We start from the raw sequence: 19,549 nt of genomic DNA, 5'->3' as shown, positions 1-19,549 counted from the left end.
TCCCCCACTTCTTCTGTTTCCACTGTTTTGTTGCCATTTTCACTTGAAAGAAGCAGCTCATGTTTTCACGAAGTCAGCTGTATGGTAAAATTCTATTCTTGTGCATTTGCCCCATTTATAGTTATAATTTTCTGTAGCCAGCAGGTATTATCAACAAGCAGTCTAATTAGCTTTCAACTGTTTTTAGCAAGTAATTATGCTAAATTTTCTATCTGAACTGGTTTTGTCTATGAATTATACACACTGTAGCACAATAATGACACTAATATTGCTTTAAAAAAATATGTAAAAAAAAAAAAAAAAAAAAAAAAAAAAATTCATCATTCTTTCACTTATCACTACTGTATTAGATTTCACTGTTACCAATCTTCTTCTTGAACAAAGTTAATCAAATAGAATTTTCTGAAAATGTTTACCAGCACCAGTTATCTGGTTACACTGTCGTTTCTTATTACGTTTGAGGAGAATGTACTTTGTACACACCTATCCAGATCCCACAATAAGTACTTTTCATATTGGCAACAATTCAAAGTTACAATTTCACTGTACATGTACATTATAGATAATAAAACATACTTCCAGATCTTGTTCATGTAAACAGAGAAAAATAATTTATGCAGCGTTTCAGTTTCCATCTTCGGCCACATCCACACTAATACATATTCTATCATCATCATCATCATCATCATCATCATCATCATTTATTTATTTATTTATTTATTTATTATTACTACTACTACTACTACTACTACTACTACTATTCTTATTCTTGTTCTTATTATTATTATTATACTGCAAACTTCTCAAAATGTCTTGTGTCAATTGTCAGTAATACTATGACAGGAAGCTGAATTTCACTGTACAGTAGCTGCAAACAAACACAACAATGACAAAACTGCCTGAAATTCAGTATTTGTGTGGAATTAACAGGTTAAAGTTAAGGGGGAAAAAAATAAATTACGACTTAGGCCCAGTGAATCAAATGTTGGCGTCTGTGTTGTTGTTTCTATTAGTCTCCATTACTGTCTGCCCACAAACTAAAACAGGGTCAGCATCTTTTCCAAAAGTCTAAGGTTTCACAGGGGCATTTTAAATAAAAAATGCATTAGTTTGGATGTAGCCCAAGTTGTTGCTGAAACTAAACAAAAACATGTAATTCCTTTGAAATATCATATCTTATCAGCACCGTAAAATGAAAATGCAACCAATCTGGGTCTCCAACACTCACAAAGTATACATAGATGTACTGTTTTCATATGACTTTTAATGTATTCACATGTGTAGATACAGATATGTACATGTTCAATAATAGCCACTGACCTATTAAGCAGGTGTAGCTAGGTAAATCTAGCTAGTTTGCATGAACTCCTAAATTGACATCAGAGCCTACAGGGGCCTCATAGAGGCACTTACAACATCTGCCTGCTTTGTTTATTTCAACAATGTTTACTTCAGGATGCCCTTGGTGATTTGCATTGGCCACAGATATGATCTTTATACAGAACCACAGTTATGACATTCCTCAGATCCATTTTTGATACAATACATTGCAAATATGAACAAATACAGTACTTAAAAATACAGTACATGGTCAAAAAACGCTCAAATAAAAATGTGTGGTCTGTGAGAATATGATACTAATCTCACCTAGTTAATGTCTGTACTAAAATAATGCACTGCAGATGTACCGTATAGGATAAATGGATGTATTCATACGTTTACATTCCTAATAAAATGGTATTACAGTAGTGTCTGCAAATTGTAACATCCACATTGTGGACTTGTTCTAAATGTCTTCCGCATGCATGCATACTAAATGAATAATAATGATGATAATTTACTGAATTTCTGTGCCTTGTTAGAAGGGATGCTAGCAAAAACGAATAACCATATTCATATTAGTTGATGTGTCTGACTGATATTAGCTTTTTCATATTAAACAAGGATTAAACCACACCGAGCAGTGTGTGTTATTGTACACCTCAGTCCTTACATGTTACAAATGAGTTATTTTGCAAGTTAAATCGTCTTGAAAACACGTTATCCCAGAGTTTCCCTACCTCAAACTGTACACGTTCAGGTTGTCGTAATACATGAGGGAGCTCCTGCCAAAACAGGCTTCAGTTTTCTAAAGAGCTGATGTGACAAAAAAAGCTCTGCATGCTGTTTCAGATATTTTCAGACAACATTCATTTGTTGTAATTTTTTGACGACACGATGACGAAATGTAACAATCAGTATGAACACGTCAGTCTGAAAATATGTGCAATGGCTTTCTAAAACCCGTATTAAGAGTTACGTCTTACTGTGACCTAAATGAGACTCTTCCACCTTCGCAAAACTCTCAAGCTGCAGTCGACGACGTTCACGTGAAATTTCGCTTCATTATGCTACAAGGTCTCAGTGTTTAGGGGTCTGGAAGCACGCTGATTTTTAAACAACATGGCGATCACGACCATCGATTGTGACAGAACAGTAGAATCAGGACCTGACTCTAAACAAGTATGGAAGTACTCTACCTTTATACCTGCAAAAAGTTGTTCTAAAGCACTTACATGATTTCCTCATGATTTAGTCACACTACAAATCTATTGGTTAAACCTAAGAACAGGTAAATAAAACAGTATCTTCTGTGACAGTTCTTTTTCAGACAATTCGTTGTACAGAAAAGTCATTCCTTACAATTAAATACACATTAGCAGTACAGGTGGAGAAAATGTTACAAAACTGAAACATTTACTGTAATGAAAATAAAAATGGCAGCCACAACATCAAAAAGGCCAAAGAACCATTAAAACACTAAAAATAAAACAAGACAAATGGCTCATGTCGTAATAATTTTGTACATTTTGATTTTAAACAGCTGGATCGAAGTTAATACGTTAGCTTTCTAATTCTGTGCATTTTTTTTAAGATTAAAAATAGATCTGCATATTTACATATGTATGTGCACAGCGTTCCAGCATTAACGTAATATTGCATGTTTATTGCATATGTGAATGTTTTTTTTTTTAGTTTTTTGCTCAATATTAAACATAACACGATTTATTTTAGATTTATTTTCATATGAGGCTGACAATCTGAGAAAGTAACCCAGTTAAAAAAAAAAAAAAAGCTATAAACTGCATTAACGATCATTTTTAAGAGGAATTTCACCACTGTCACATTTTTAGAAGAATAACCAAAAAGGTTGCAGCTTGTATTTTTTTTAAATTAATTCTACCTTCCTAAAAAAAACAGTAAAGAAACAGAAGGTGAAAAGAAGCAAAACATAAATCTGTAACAGCGTAGGTTGGTCTCACATATCGAACCTCTTCATGTTTGTTTAATACAATCTGTGTCTCATGCCAACATGCAAGTTCAACTTTTAAAGGTTAGTAAATGACGATTAGTAAAGTGCTTGTGTTTGTTTAAACTACAGAATTCATTTTATTTCATTTTATTTTCATTTTAATGTACAGAGTTTCTAGCAATTTGGAGTGTGTTCTAAAATGGTCACAATTCCATAGTTTGTAATTGCAGACTGTACTTTTTCACTTATTCACTCACTTATTATCAGCATTTCTATAAAGGTCAGTTCAGTCATTTTCTGTTGTTTTAGAAAATACACTTAAACAGTTACATTGTGCTTCTCATCCAGTGCAGGAAAGCAGTACAAGTTAAATGTACACAAATGGTTGTCTAGGTTAATGTGTAATACTGCTGATGGCAGGGGCGGCATAAGGGGAAGAAAAGTGATTGTAACGAACAGCAGAACATTAGTTGACTTTTTACAAAAACAATTCACCTGTTACTATAAAAGAATGTTTACTTCACAAGATACGACTAAACATAATTGTTCTTTGCATTAGTTTTGCTTTATTTTTGGCAAAAATGAATAAAATCCCATCAGCCTCTTCCATCTAAAATTAAATCTATATTTTACTTGTATTTGTACATCAATGTAAAAAAATTATAATACTGTTATCATTAAAAAAATATTATTAAAATGTAAAAGATGGCTTGCACCTTTCTCATCAGTCTTGCATAAAATCAGGGCCCGATGTGAGTTTTTTTCCCAGATCCATGATGGGACCCCTGGCTGACGGCCACTAGACGCTTACATAGACATACCATGAACAAATACTATAATATATATATATATATATATATGCAGTATATACTATATATATACTATACTAAGCAAATGCTTTTTTCCAGTCTCTTTAGTTGGACCTCCTCATAAGAACTCTGCTACTCTTTGTCCTTAACCTAGTGTTACCTATTACCCCTCACATGCACCCAACTCTGTCCCATTTATCAAAATACAGTCGCAGAAAAAATGATTAGACCATCAGAAGTCATTAAAACAATGGTTATGCAATCAATTCTAACTCCTGTGTGTATCATGTGACTAAAACAGACAGAAAAGAAAACATGGAATGCCTAAAAGCACTGTTTTTGCCATAGCTATTGATGGAAGAACTTAAATGATTTTGGTTATTGTCACGAAAACATGGAAAATGGTTAGATATCAGCTCTGAAATTAAACTGTTATGAGCTATTTTTGTTGTCATCATTATATTTGTCCAAATAACTGTACCTTTAGTTGTACCAGGCATTAAAATGAACAAGAAACTGAAGAAAACAAGGGGTGGTCTAATATTTTTTTTTCCATGACTGTATGTCCACATACACAACAACTAGAACGTAAAGTCTCTGGGTGACTTCACAGAGACTTCATCCACTTCTTCTATACATCTGAAGTTTATAATACTCAAAGCTACATGTTTAAACTGTGGATGTTGCGTCCACATGACCCTGTAGTTTAGACATAGTCTTAAAAACTAATCATAATCTATCTCCAATCCTTTATGAAACCAAAGATACCACTTATGAACAATCACAGTGGGTTTTATTCGGTGTAGCTTCAACAAGCAGACACTGATTATGATAAAACATAATAATAATTTTCACATATTTTGGGCCGTTTTATTATTGTTGATTGTATAGTGATATGTATACTGATGATAAATAATATAAAGGAAAATGACTGAATGGACCTTTACTTGAATGTAATCCTATCTGCAATGTAATGTAATAAACTACATTTTTCAAAAGTCACTGCACAGTTGAGATAGCTCTTATGGTACAATACTTATTTCCTTGGTTTTTTTTTGTTTTGGTTTTTTTTAATAAGTCAAGGATTTTTTTTTTTTTTTTTGACATCATTTAGCGTCGCAGTGTCAACTATAAACATAGTGTTAGTGATGCCACAGTTACATACAAAATGAAGTGTTGATCCTGAACAAGCATCTTTTTAAGAGAATTACCAAAATGATGTCTACACTGTACATACATTAATATCAACAAATGACAGAAAGTAGAAAGCTATCAAACATCAATTATCTTATCTAGGATGTATTTTTGTAAGCATTCTGTTTGATGGTCATTTCTCTGGACAGTGTTGTGAGCTCAGTTTTGTTTGGTCCAGAACACACATAAAATGAACATTTCAATACACATTTAAATCTAAAATTGAGAATGTAACTGTGCACATGATTTTATTACCTTATTAAGCTTTGATATTTTTTTAATTCACTAACCAATTCAAATATTTTACATTTCTTCTACTAATTAAAAGTAACTGTTATTTTATTTATTTATTTTTTTAAAGCTAAATTTTGTATTAGACCCCATCAGCTAACCTGATGCATGCATTATAAACCACTGGATTCACAAGACAAGAGGTCATTCTTTCTACATTCAGGTTCTTTTTATGTTATTGCTATTATTTTTGCAACGGTTCAGCACAGTCTGCAGAGACTTCTGTCGTTAACCCACTGCGTTTTTGATCGTGAACGTCCTTTCTGCTACAAAATGGAAGGGATGGGGGAACGACAGCGGCGCAGTGGTCCCGGGGCTTCGTAAGTTTCAAAAGGTGGGCTAGTAATAGGAGCGAGCCGCAGTGACGACCCCGCCATTCCCGATATGTTACTTAGACTGCGAGATTTCTCGTAGCCCGTTGCTTTGAGGAAAATAATTTTAACCATCATTTGATTCATAACATAAGATCATATATTATTGTTTTCGTTGCATGTGCAAATAAAGTAAAAGGAAATCATAGTTCATATGTTTGGGCATGTAATGACAAATGCACCATATTCATTTGGTTTATATGAAGATTACATAGCATTGAAACATGAACATGGGATTTCAGATGTTATTTAAAAGAAAAAGGAAAGAAGCACATATGCGAGGAGAATTAATTAAAAGATAAGAATTTGGACATGTTATCAAATCAAAAAGACATATAAAGGACAGACGAGGACAGACACAGACAAGACAGACAAGACAAGACAAGAAAATGCGAGTTATGATATGTCTTTTTTTTTTTTCAAAACAGGAAAGTAAAAGATTTTTAAATATTAAGAAGAATACACTTGTAGTAGGCCTGTTGAATAAAGCACCCAACACTGTATGATGTTTCAGTGTGGTGGGTGTTTTAGACAACTTTGTGGCCAGAATTATACAGTTTAACAGAAACAAACAGTAGCAAATACTCAGATATTACTGATTTACTGAAGGAGTTGACCATGTGAAGTTTAGGGTGATAAAAAGGCTTAGAAACATCACAAACTAAAGTCGTGTATAATAACATACTGCCTTGTATTTAACAGAAAAAGTCCACTTAGCAATTGTTTTAATTCCGCTAAACTTCAAATGGCCAACAGAGTTAAACGTCCCCCGTTACATTTAAGAAAACCACTCACGTTCCCCGTAATCGCATCCTGTAATGGAGACCAGTTCATGTTCGGAGTACAATAGGAAATGACACACTGGGAGAAAACGGTGGCTTTCGGACCAAAAACACAATGCAGTTGCACTGTTGAATTTACAGTAACCAATTTATGTAAGAAATAGCACATGTGTGTCCTTTCCCATTGTACTGTACTGTACTGGTGTAACCCAGCATGCAGACATTTAATTCCCCCTTTAGGAAGCAGCCACAGAGAAGGTTCTGCTGCGCTGACAGTGTTGTTGCACAAGGTGAAAAACACCACCATTGGTAGGTAGCAGGGGTCTGCCCTAACAATGGCTAACTGACCAATAATGGATGGAGTTTTACAGTTTTAGCATAAATAGGTTATTCAGTTTCAGGAAATGCAATAAACCTCTGATGCAAACAGAGTTTATCTGTGTTAAACTCCAACCATCTCAAGGTCATTTCTGGACAACAAAGAACACCCATTGGTACAGTATGACGCCCTTTGTGCCTTCCTGCAAAAACAGAATAAGTACGGCAATATTGTGGTGCACAGTGGTCAACTCCACCACTCTAGAATACACATCACTTTAGCCAACCATAAATAAAAGTCCTTTTTTTATTCTGACTAGCTCAGGCACATTAGTCGGATGGTAACTCTGTAAAATATTGATGATGCGTTTTCACTGGGTTTCTTAAGCCACATGTCACACAAAACATTTCTGAGAAGCTGTTTGGCTTTGTCTGTATTGTGAAGATTCTTTCTAAAGTTTACTTTATTTTACATCAGTGGGATATGTCTGGAGGAAGTAAGTATGCACTTGGTATCAGACGAATTTATGAGCTGAGGCCATAAAAATCAATCAAGACAACTACAATAGTCACTACAAATAGATAATATAGCAAAATGAAGCTGCATCCGCATAAAATTGTTAAGCTTCATATTTAGTTTTACAGTTAATTCAGTCTGTTACATTAATATCATCTGATCTTTTGCTACAAATTGCATTTTTTTTTATGAAATATTAAAATGTTTTGTTTTATTATAGGTCTGTAATGCCTGTTATTAGCAGTGATGAAACCTTTATGATATCACAGAAAGAAGGTCTGAAGAAGCTCTATGATGAGGAAAACATTTTTGGATACCATTAAGAAATTTTCTTCGATCTCATGCAGAAAGGACTACATTATGTTTCATATTCTGTAAATAAACATAAAATTGAAGTTATTCAACCCTGAGATTTAACATGTGGCTCCATTGTTTTGTCTCTTTTAATCCACTTTTTCAGTCCAGGGTTAGAACTATTTCAAACACTTGTCAGGTGAGATATGAGAAAAACTATGGGGAAAACAAAAGAAAATCTTATAAACTGAGTAGATGAAAGGTGGAACTGATGAAGAGCAAGCTGTGATGTGATTCTTGTTTGATTTTCAGATATGTATATATACATATACATATATATAAACAACTGCTCCATAGCTAAGGATGACTGTCTACTGATTCACAGTAAGTGCCACTTGATAAGGTAAAGAGAACCCCCTCTAAAAATGCTTATACAGTTAATTGTGTCCCAGCCACTGCAGTCTGTCACAGTCCACTAGCTCCTTCTTCACTAACTACTGTATTTACATCAACAGGGGGTTTGTGCTGTGGGATTATCCGTCAGGGGAAATATACTGAGTCTGGCTGTCACTGTATTCAGTGATGACATAATTCATACCCAAAGTCACACTTAATTTACACTATGGAGGGTGTGCATACCTACCTACAGTCAGACTTTAGTTACACTTGCACTGCAGTGGCGGCCTGGGGATGGGATGGAGAATGAGTGTTAATCACAGAAGGAGACGGTTATGAAGAGGGACAACACAGAAGAACAGAGACAGGAAAAAACTGCAAATATTCTGAGCAGACTCTTTACCACAGAAGTTACCATGAAAGGAAAAACAGATGAAATAAGACTTAACCACTATGAAACTTTAAGTATGTATGTATGTATGTATGCATGTATGCAGACAGCAGAGAAACGCTGACTCTGCAGATGCTATACTTAGCATGGCCACATGCTGTATCATTCTTACATGGGATCAATTGCCAGTTAAAGGCAGTGTGATCTCCTGTTACCTATAATTAGATGCATTGATCTCTTTATGGCCATTTCTAAAGCCCCAGTGCATTCGTTCTGTATATGCAGTACATGGGATGTCTTTGGGGAACATTAGATGACATGTTACTGTATCCTGCAGCCTCTACTTAACTCTATGTAGGGCATACAGACTTGTCAGCTGTTATCATTATATCATTAAAGCCAAATCAGTTTAATATTTCATACATATATATATATATATGTATATATATATATATATATATATATATATATATATATATATATATATATATATATATATATATACATATTTAAAACACATATACATACATATTTATTGTATGTGCACACAGTACATACATGTATATAGTTTACTGTATTATTTAGACAAGGTAAAAGTCTGAAAATATTTGCAGGTTGTTGTGATGAGACAACAGAGTAGTGAAAACAGTGGTATTATTACACACTTTAGAGCATGCATGGCAATGGAAAACAGATTTTACATACTGTATATGATTCAAAAAATACAGTGACAAGTGTTAGCATATAAAACACAACTTCACATGAATTACTGAACACAAGAAAGGTTTTAGGTGTTCAATTTAGAGATGCATTTTAGTTGCTTTTATCCTGAAATAGTCTACTAAAGACACTGGATACAAGACATTATTTGTCAAGAGCGCAGATTGTAGTTGATGGTAAGTAAATACTATAAAATATATAGATATTTTCAACAACAATGCATTTTTGGTTCAGTTTGTATCTATAATTAGAGCTAAACTCATGAAGCTTAGCTGATGAATTCTTTAAAATATATATTTACAATACATGTGTCTGTTTCCAAAACACATAAATTGAAGAGTGGTGGAAGTTGTTGAAAATAATCACAATCAGTGGTCTTTGGTATGAGTTTTTCTCATTTTTTCAATTTAGAAAACAGCACACAAGGTTAAAACTCAAACGAGAACACAGGAGGAACATAGGGGGAAGTCAAACTGACAGAAGAAAATACCGCCGCACAAAACTCAAAGCCATTAAAAAACACAATAATCACAGACAACAGCAAAACATATTAATGCAAATGAAATATAACCTACTTCTTTGTACATTTAAAAGAAGTGTTCACATTACAAAACACACCAAAAAAAAAAAATCTACAAATCACTACATTTACACTTCACAAAAATACTGAATGAAAGTGCACACAGTGTAAAAAAAATATAAACCATGAAACAAAAAGAAGCTCACAATAAATCCTAACAATTCCTTAAAAAAACCCAAAACACATACATATAGTGAGTAACTTTTAAGACTAACAAACTGAGGAGAGAGTGTAAGAGAGAGAGGAAGAGGAGGAGAGACAGAAACCAACAAGTCTGAGATCCTGGAGGAAGATTTAAAAGGGTGATTCGGAGTGGGACAGTCAAAAGGTGATCGACCGTTTGACCTTAGTGAGCCATGCATTATTGCATTTGGTGCATAGGAAGTCAAAAGGCCAACAATTAAAGAGAAGACAAGCTAATAAGTTGGCAAAGACATCTTATGCATGTATCTATGAAATAAATCACAAGTGAAGCACACAAGAATGACTTTTAGACAGCGTGAGAATCCCTCTTTAAAAACATGGAGAACCTGCTGTATGTTTCATTAAAGAACATGCTCTATATTATCTTCCATTTTCACAAGAAATCTCCAACTGATGTTAGAGAGTCCAGTTACAGTGACGTGAGAAGAAAAAACTCCAATTTATATGGAATTTTCTGTAAGTACAATCCATTTCTCTAGTGCATAAGGCTCTAAGTACTGATACAGATTAACTCGGTAACATTACAGATCCCCAACTGCAATGTATGAATTACTGCACACAACCTTTTTGTGTGAGCCCAAAACCCTGATTAAGTAGTGCAGAATTTTCTTCTACAGCGTCACCCTAGTGACTCCTGCCCTCATTTTTTTTCTCTTCCACGGACTCCTGATTTGCTTTAAAGAGGGATTTTATAGCGCTTAAACTACAGTTTATACATAGGAACAATTGAAACTGAAGCAATGTCAGGGACCTTTAAAGGAATGGCTTGAACGACTCAAGTCTTTGCTTACCTTAGACAGAACGTGGCCACTTTTCAATCAAATCTGCCATAGCGATTGTCTGTCTTTCTGTCTGGTCATTAAGTTTGTAAGTGTTTCAGTCACCAAGTGCAGCTTAAAATCCTTTGGGTATCTATCCAAGACTCCACAGTGAGAGCACAAAAGGACCTGAACTTTGGACTACACTAGGTACTGAAAGCACAGTTACATGGTCTAGGGAATAGTATTTCAGATCCATTACACGCTCACAGCACAAGAATATTGTTGTAAATCAGCATCGCAGTAACTGATTTAAAAGTCAAGGTACAATGGCATTCTTTACATTTGCTTGTTTTCAGCGTGGCATGTTTCAAGAGGTACTATCCCTTGACCGTCATGGCTCCACTAACCCAAATGACCTTTGGCCTTGGAAAAATTATGTTTGTGTTACATCACTGCACTCACTGACAAAAACAGGAGAATCTATCAGGTCTGACAATTGATTTTACATAAAACACAATATATATAGATATATATATATATGTGAAAGTCAGTATGCACATGTTTGCACCTGAACTCAACTGCAGCCTGTAAGTGTCACTGTAGCTACATTATAGTTTAAGTATGTCCACATAATATACAGTCGCGAAAAAATTATTAGACCACCCTTGTTTTCTTCAGTTTCTTGTTCATTTTAATGCCTGGTACAACTAAAGGTGCATTTGTTTGGACAAATATAATGATAACAACAAAAATAGCTCGTAAGAGTTTAATTTCAGAGCTGATATCTAGACATTTTCCATGTTTTCTTGATAATAAGCAAAATCACTTCAGTTCTTAATCAATATCTATGGCATTGTACTGACAAAAACAGTGCTTTTAGGCATTCCATGTTTTCTTTTCTGTCTGTTTTAGTCACATGATACACACAGGAGTTAGTACTTGATTGCATAACTATCGTTTTTGATGACTTTTGATGGTCTAATAATTTTTTCCGTGACTGTATTGTGTACAAAAAGGTATAATTATGGAGGCCAAACTTCTTGAAGTGCAGTGTCCTTTTCTTTGCCAAGGTGTAGGTCTTTGGGGTAGGGAGTAACACAAATAAACACAGTAGAAGGGAAAAAACAAAATAAGCCACACACGACAACACAAACACAACACTCAGACGGCTTTGAGAGGACAGAGACACAGTGTATAACATGTAAGAATGAAAAAGCCCACATACACACGCGTGATATGACACAACCTGAAGAGAGAGACAACAACAACACAGAGGCACATCAGACAACAATGTGACCCGCTGTTCCCATTCAATCTTCTTCAGTGTTTTTTTTTTTTTTTTTTTTTCATCAGTTATTGACACAGGACATGACAACTGGGTTCTTTTTCAGCTGAGCTGCTGGAAGTGTTTGCCCACATGGACTCGCACTTTATGACTGTATTGCAAGTGTTATGCCCTCACACAGACACATACACACAAAAGTATACACCAAAATGTGCACACTATTATTCATTATCAAAGCAGTACCATTTTCTTTCCAATTTTTTTTTTTTTTTTTTTTTTACATCTTGAACATTAAGAAAGGTTTTGTGTAAATAATAGATTAATTTTAACATTGCTGCAAAGTTCACAACTGTAATGAAACACATGTTAAGTTACAATGTTGGGCTGATTTCACAACTATAAGCATTTACCATCCAAATACTAATGCTGCGTTCCAGGCAGGTTTTGGAGCCCGTAAGTCATGACTTTAAACCACGACTCACGACTTTGTAGCGTTCCAGGCAAGTCACGCCAAACTGCCTGAGTGCAGGGAATTGTGGTAGTTAGACGTAAACAAACCAACATGGCTGTTGGATCGTACGGGGCTTATGCTCATTTACAGTCATTTCTATCCCAGAGGTGTTTTTGCTCCATGCTTATTTGAGGGAAAAAGAGGAGGAAAAACGGTGCATAAGGCAAAAGAAGCTGTTATATTAGTTGTACATTTGCACTCAATGGACTGAAAACTAGCTAACACTAGAGCAGCTGCTGATTATGCAGAACATTTGCAGATAAATAACATTAGAGTAATACCTTTTTTTAATAAACAATCTGCATAAACATGGGGGCCGCCATTGTCATTTGACGGGCTATGTGACGTCAGAGCTCGGAACTGGGAGTACATCGATCTAGTACGAATTCACAGGTGGGAAGTCACGGGTTTGACTGCCATTCCAGTGCATTTTCACCGGTAGAAGGTTGGAAAAACATGAGTTACGGGTTGCCTGGAACACAGCATAATATATACATATACAGGGTGTCCCCAAAAAATGTATACATTTTAAATAATTGTAAAGTAGGTGTTTATTAAAATACATTTAATTTTCCAGATGTAATAGAATTTACAAACATCATTTTATTGTTTTGTCACCGCCTGTTCTCAAACTGACGTCCGTTCTGGTCCAGACACTGCTGACAACGCCAAGCAATGGAATCGCACACATCATGAAACAATTTCCTTGGTATCTGCGTGCATTCACACTCAATGGCTGCTCTCAATTCAGCGACTGTTGCAGGTTTCATAGTGTAGACTTTGTCTTTTAGGGATCCCCATAAAAAAAGTCTAGTAGTGTGAGGTCTGGTGAACTTGCCAAACAGGTGGATTAGACGGAGAGGTTCGCTGAATACCTTCTGTGTTCACCAGACCTCACACCACTAGACTTTTTTTTAATTACATTTTATGTTTTTACATTTTGAAAATTAAATGATTTTTAATAAACACCTACTTTACAATTATTTAAAGTGTGTATACATTTTTTGGGACACCTTGTATTTACCTGAAGTTTCTACCTAACCTTAGCTCATAATGACACTGAGAAGACTCTTTATAGGTGATACCGAACACATAGAGACAACAATGTGAAGATGGTGATGTGTGTCATGCTTCATATGTGCATCTGTGGCTGTGTTTAAGTGCAGTGGTGTTAAAACATGCTAGTTCACGGAAAGCCAGATCAACTTTTTTAACAGGAGCTTTTCAACTAGACTACAGCCTCCTTGCTTTAACTTTTGTTTCAGTGTTACCTCTGGTCTATGGTTTGATCCAGGAGGAGGTGGAGTTTGCATTGAGGTCCTGCTGTAACAGAGACCCTTCCATCTTATACCAATCCTCAGTCAGAGGGGAGTCTGGGCTGGGTGCCAGGGCTGCTGCCTCTAGTTTGTTGTCAACAGGGGTTGTTGAAAGTTTGGAGGGAGTGTGAGGGAGTGTTTTGGTTGGTGCAGGTTTGGCGGTAGTGGTGGTTGGATAAGAGTAGTAAATGAATCAAGGTGTTAGGTTTTCATGAGCACAAAGATGATGCATATGGGGTTTAGAAACGAAAAAGAAACGACAAACAAAAGCAAAATGGGGGGAATCCACATGTAGCACAAAGGAAAAGAGGGAGGGGGAAATGAGGGGAGAGGGAGAAGACAGCCAGGAGGGGGAAATGTAGGACCGGTGAGGGAAGGAGGGAGGAAGGAAGGAAGGAAGGAAGGAAGGAAGGAGGGTCATTACATGGGAGGAAAGGAGGCAAGGCAAAATAAAAAAGGACAATGAAAGGCAGGAGAGAGAGAGAAAGAGAGAAACAGAGAGGGAGAAACAGAAGTGACGAGAAGTAAATTAATGCATGGTCAACTGTCTGAGCCCAGAAGACAGAGAAAGACAGAGATCGTTTATGAGCATGAATGAATGTGACATTATGGGACACGGAACAAAATTCACAGACACCACGGAAAGATGGCAAGACGTGACCGAGGCAGTGAGAAGAGAAAGGAACAAAGGAGAGAAGTAGACCGACAGAAAATCTTGTCTGACAGAAGAAATAAAAATATATCAAGCGGTGATGGAGACACAGACAACATGAGTGTGAAGAGGTGGAAACAAATAGAGCAGAGCAGAAGAGGTAAGTGTACTGAATGTGTGTGGAACTGTATGACTGTGTGTTTGCTGCTAGCTGCGATTGGAGCCGTATATGTTTATAGCTGAGGCATCCAAACTTAATTCTATGTGTGCTCTCCCATCCAACCCATCTTTTCTGAATGAATCTGATCTTAAATCCTACATGTGTTTATCTGCATCGCCTGCAACTACCCACCTAACATACAAATATGTTTATTGTGCCTGGCATCTGTCTGTGTGTGAGCCTGTTATATAAGATGTACGTGTTTATATTATGTATCCGCCTCCCGGTGTGAAACGTACCTTTCCGCACATTCCCATCTGTGGCACGGAATTCCCTGGTGTTGAGCAGGAAGCAGGCACGGTCCTGCTGATAGCGTTCCCGGGTAGGCCCTCGCCCAATAGGGCTCCTCTCGTCTGGACTGAGCACCTGGTCGATGGTGGGGCAGTCCTCATTGGCCAGAGCGGCCGAGGCTGCATCACCGTTCTGCTTGGAATCTGGAGGGAATGTGGGGCGGAGAGAGCGGTGAAAAAATATGAGTCTTATGACAAACACATCTTTTTATTTTTAGTTTAGTTTAGTTTTCCATTTCCTAAGCTGTTTAGTCCTTCTGGAAGTTGCACTTTTCATTTTATTTTATTTTATTTTATTTTATTTTATTTATTTATTTATTTTTATCTTATTTTATTTAATCTTATTTTATTTTATTTTATTTTCCATTTCCTGAGGTGAGTCCTTGGGGGAATTTAATTTAATTAAATTTAGCTTAGTTTCGTTTAGTTTTCCATTTCTTGAGCTGTTTAGTCTTTGTGGAAATTGCATTTTTTATTTGATTTGATTTGATCTTATTTTACATTACCCAAGCTGCTTAGTCCTTGTGGGAGTTTATTTTATTTTATTTTATTTTATTTAAGTTTACTTTACTTTTCCATTACCTGTCTTGTTTAGTCCTTGTGGAAGTTGCATTTTTATTTTATTTCATCTTATTTTATTTTATTCCATTTTCCATTTCTTGAGCTGCTTAGTCCTTGTGGGAGTTTTATTTTATTTTGTTTCATTTCTTTTTTTTTTTTTTTTTTTCCTTATTTTATTTTATTTTATTTCATTTTCCATTTCCTGAACTGTTTAGTCCTTGTGGGAATTTAGTTTAATTTTAGTTTAGTTTTTTTTGTTGTTGTTGTTGTTTTCCATTTCCTGAGCTGTTTAGTCTTTGTGGAAATTGTGTTTTTATTTTATTTTATTTTATTTTATTTTATTTTATTTTATTTTATTTTATTTAAAGTTACTTTACTTTACTTTTCCATTTCCTGTGCTGTTTAGTCCTTGTAGAAGTTGCATTTTTATTTTATTTTATTTTATTTTATTTCATTTCATTTTCCATTTCCTGAGCTGCTAAATCCTTGTGGGAGTTTCATTTTATTTTATTTTATTTCATTTCATTTCATTTTGCATTATAAAAAAAAATATTCTATTGAATTTCATTTGATTAGGGTTTCCACTGAATCATAAAATGCCTTCCATTTCATTTTTTGGTGTAAAAACATCTTAAAATGTGAGGAAGTGTAAAGCTGTATGCATTTGATTTGATCTGGATCAGAATAAATGAATAAATAAATAAATGAGTGCATGCTTTTTGTTTTTATTTAACCAATATTTTATATCCCATGTCAACAATCAGTTTTGCAAAATCCAATACCTATTTCTGTATACTAAATATAGGAAAGGAAAAAGAAAAAAAAAAGCAGTAAATGTGACGGGGCACTGCCTCCAGTGGACTGAACTCTGTTGTTTGAATTTACTCAAACTCAGTTATAGTGAATACAATAATTTAGTTTGTTGATTTTTTGTTGTCATAGTAAGAGAATTATTTTCTCCTTTTACAAAGATGTTACAAAGGTCTTAACCTATTTTCTAACTGTTGGGTCTCCTAATAAAGTACATGTTTATAAGGTTTCCATTGCTCATGCCACTATAAATGAAACACAAATAGCACATGAACAAGTCTTCAATATGTAACATTTCCACATTAAAATACCTGTCTTATACATTTTACTGTCTTGTGTACTTCCATCATATCAAACCTTTCCAGCAATGTTCATATGACACCATATCCCCTGTATTGAGTTAACACTAGAGGTTCATGGTGTGTGATCATCGGTGTTATCAGGTGTTGAACCATTTGAATGTGGTTAAAGAAGTGATATTTTGCTTTTTTAAATGGAATTATGCATTTGAAACATTTTTCTATGGTCTACATAAACTGTAAATGCTCTGCTTGGGTCTGAATTCTTCATTAATTCAACTCCACAGGTCCATCTTCAATCCTATTTCTGAGTAATGACACCAGAAAGGTCGTTTTGAGCATTGGCCCTTTAAATGCAAATGACCCACTTCACACCCCACCCCCTCCTGGTTGCTGGCTGTGCTGCTCTGTCCCCTTCAACCAACAATTGAACATTTTAGGTAATCGGCTCAAAGTTTGGACATATTTTCAGGATAGACTACAACCGCTGCTGCTGATAAACAATTACGGCGTACTCGGAAGCCTGGACCTTAAATGTGCAAATGTCGTAACTAGTTATATATGTAAAAAAAATTAAGCAGGAATTGAAATCCACCCAATTTTCGCCGGAATGAATATAAAAATAACTTGGAGGGTACCTGGAGGGTTCAAATTCAAACTTTTGGAACTATTAGTGTCCCAAAATACACAAATAAATGTACCTAAGACTAATAAAAGTGGGTTTAGCAAAATATGACACCTTTATGTCTGGCGTCATGGTGCCACAGAACTCATTTCCAGGTCCAAACAGTCAATAATAGCATATTTACAATGCCTATTCTGTTTAGTGAGAGCTCAGATTGGACCTAATTCATATTATTTAACTTAAACACAGTGATTAGTGCAATTGTCCACAGTCTGCGTTTTACTGTACCTGGGTTAGATCAGGATTTGAAGTGTCTTAATAGCTTTTGGTCTATTTTTACTTCACTTCATGTTCAGATGGGTGTAAACAGTGATTTTAGTCACCTCCTCCTGAACTGGACAGCACAGATAAAGAGCTGACAAATGAAATGTAAAGTATGAAGATGTGAAACACCTCAGAAAAGCTTTATTTTATATCAGGGGAAACTATAAAGATCCAGTCAGGAACTAATGTTACTTAGCTAACACCCTAATGTTACTTACTTATGAAATTCTTCCAGTTCCTCTTTATCATCACATGGAAAGTGATGAAATGACAACTGTATGTTTTTGGACTCAGGGATGAAGTACTGCAGCACATTGAATACAGAGGAATGAACAGGTTTGGACCCAGAAACAGGGAATGACAAGCAGATACCCCAAAGGCAAATATTAACTCTGGTCTATGTTCAGATGTAGTAGCTGATGGTAATCCACCTTAATGCTGCACACCACCTGTTAAAAACTGTACGCAAGGAGAAGTGAAAGAGGAAGCAAATTCTGAACTCAACACAGCAGAATGTTCCAATGTATCCACTTCCTCTGTGGATAAAAATTACTCATTGTACAGTAACAGAAACACCATTCTTATTTTCACATGACTGTGTAAATGAAAACTTTAAACTATTATTTGCAGATATTTCACAAGAATGAAACAACATACAGTAATGCCAATATATATCAGTAAAATGAATGAAACTGAGCTATTTTACCTCAGTTATGTTCAATTCTGTGACAAATATACATGATATGTGTGGGTCTTTTGTTTTGAGATGTAGATTTTGATTGAGATATGTTTAGCAAATCATGTCTTTGATGGATTAATTTAATATTTTATGAAAACGCAATGAACTAAAACAAAAATCCATACATTTGTGCTTACTGTTACAATATTTTGCTATGTAAACGTATTGTTTTGTGTGTTAACCCTCCTGTATCCTGTCCAGCAAGACCCTTACTAAGCACCAAGTGTGCCATTTCGGTACACTTGGGGAATAATGTCAAAAAAAATTTCATATAGTTTGTTTTTAACACTTTTACACTTTTTTCTATTTCATCAACTTGAGCCGTAAATAAAAAATACCAAATACTCAATAACTGTCACATTTTTTAACCCTTTAAATGCCGTGTTTGTAATGTAAACAAACCATTTTTTTGGATAGAAAAAACACAATTTTTTTTTTTTTTTCAATACACTACATAAAAAGTGGATCTCCTATTATTTGATTTTTGCAGCCTGGCATATGTCAATGATTAGCTCCAACATTGGTTAATTTGTATTATTATTTTTGGCGCTAGGTCAAATGTTCAAAAATACTACCATCTGTCACTAAGTGTGCGTAAAATGCACACCTATAAATCAAACTATTAAATATTGTATACTGATTTATTTTTCTGCTCTAATTTGATTTTATTTTTGTAAATCAAGGTCAGCGCAAATCATACTTATCAAATGTTAGAAATAGTGCGTTTTAGGCACACCTGGGAGACAGATGCTAGTCTTGTAATTTTCTTTTGTTTACAATGTGCAAATTTTAGTTGGCGGCCAGAATTTTAAATATCATGCAAAAATGAACAACTTTTGAATTCTAACCTTATTTAAATTGTGAAAAATAATATAACATTTTTTAACATGAAGTGCAAAGTGTGCCTAAAAGGCGCACCCAGATACCGCAGGGTTAAAATACAGCAGAGTCCTTTTGATAATGACAATTTAATTAAAAAAAAAAAATCGAACAAGAA

General features: G+C 35.0%; 1 protein-coding gene across 14 annotated transcripts in view; it reads right to left on the bottom strand.

Moving 5' to 3' along the window:
• Positions 1-19,549, bottom strand: part of LOC115439258 (potassium voltage-gated channel subfamily C member 1-like) — a 61,602-nt gene that overhangs the window by 5,479 nt on the left and 36,574 nt on the right. For 2 of the 14 annotated variants that reach the window (XM_030163062.1, XM_030163066.1), the window contains exons 4-5: positions 15,144-15,338; positions 11,834-12,166 (exon numbers count right to left, since the gene is read on the bottom strand). In XM_030163062.1, the coding sequence (XP_030018922.1) occupies positions 11,943-12,166; positions 15,144-15,338 (419 nt within the window). In that variant the 3' untranslated portion in view covers positions 11,834-11,942. Of the gene's footprint in view, positions 1-5,117; positions 6,008-8,511; positions 8,553-11,833; positions 12,167-13,987; positions 14,117-14,436; positions 14,752-15,143; positions 15,339-19,549 lie in introns of those variants that run through there. The other 12 variants (XM_030163071.1, XM_030163070.1, XM_030163072.1 and 9 more) reach the window with 12 other exon arrangements.

The sequence above is a fragment of the Sphaeramia orbicularis genome, chromosome 19 (genome assembly GCF_902148855.1).
Source record: "Sphaeramia orbicularis chromosome 19, fSphaOr1.1, whole genome shotgun sequence".
In the NCBI taxonomy this organism is placed as follows: domain Eukaryota; kingdom Metazoa; phylum Chordata; class Actinopteri; order Kurtiformes; family Apogonidae; genus Sphaeramia; species Sphaeramia orbicularis.
This window is presented reverse-complemented; position numbering and strand designations above follow the sequence as displayed.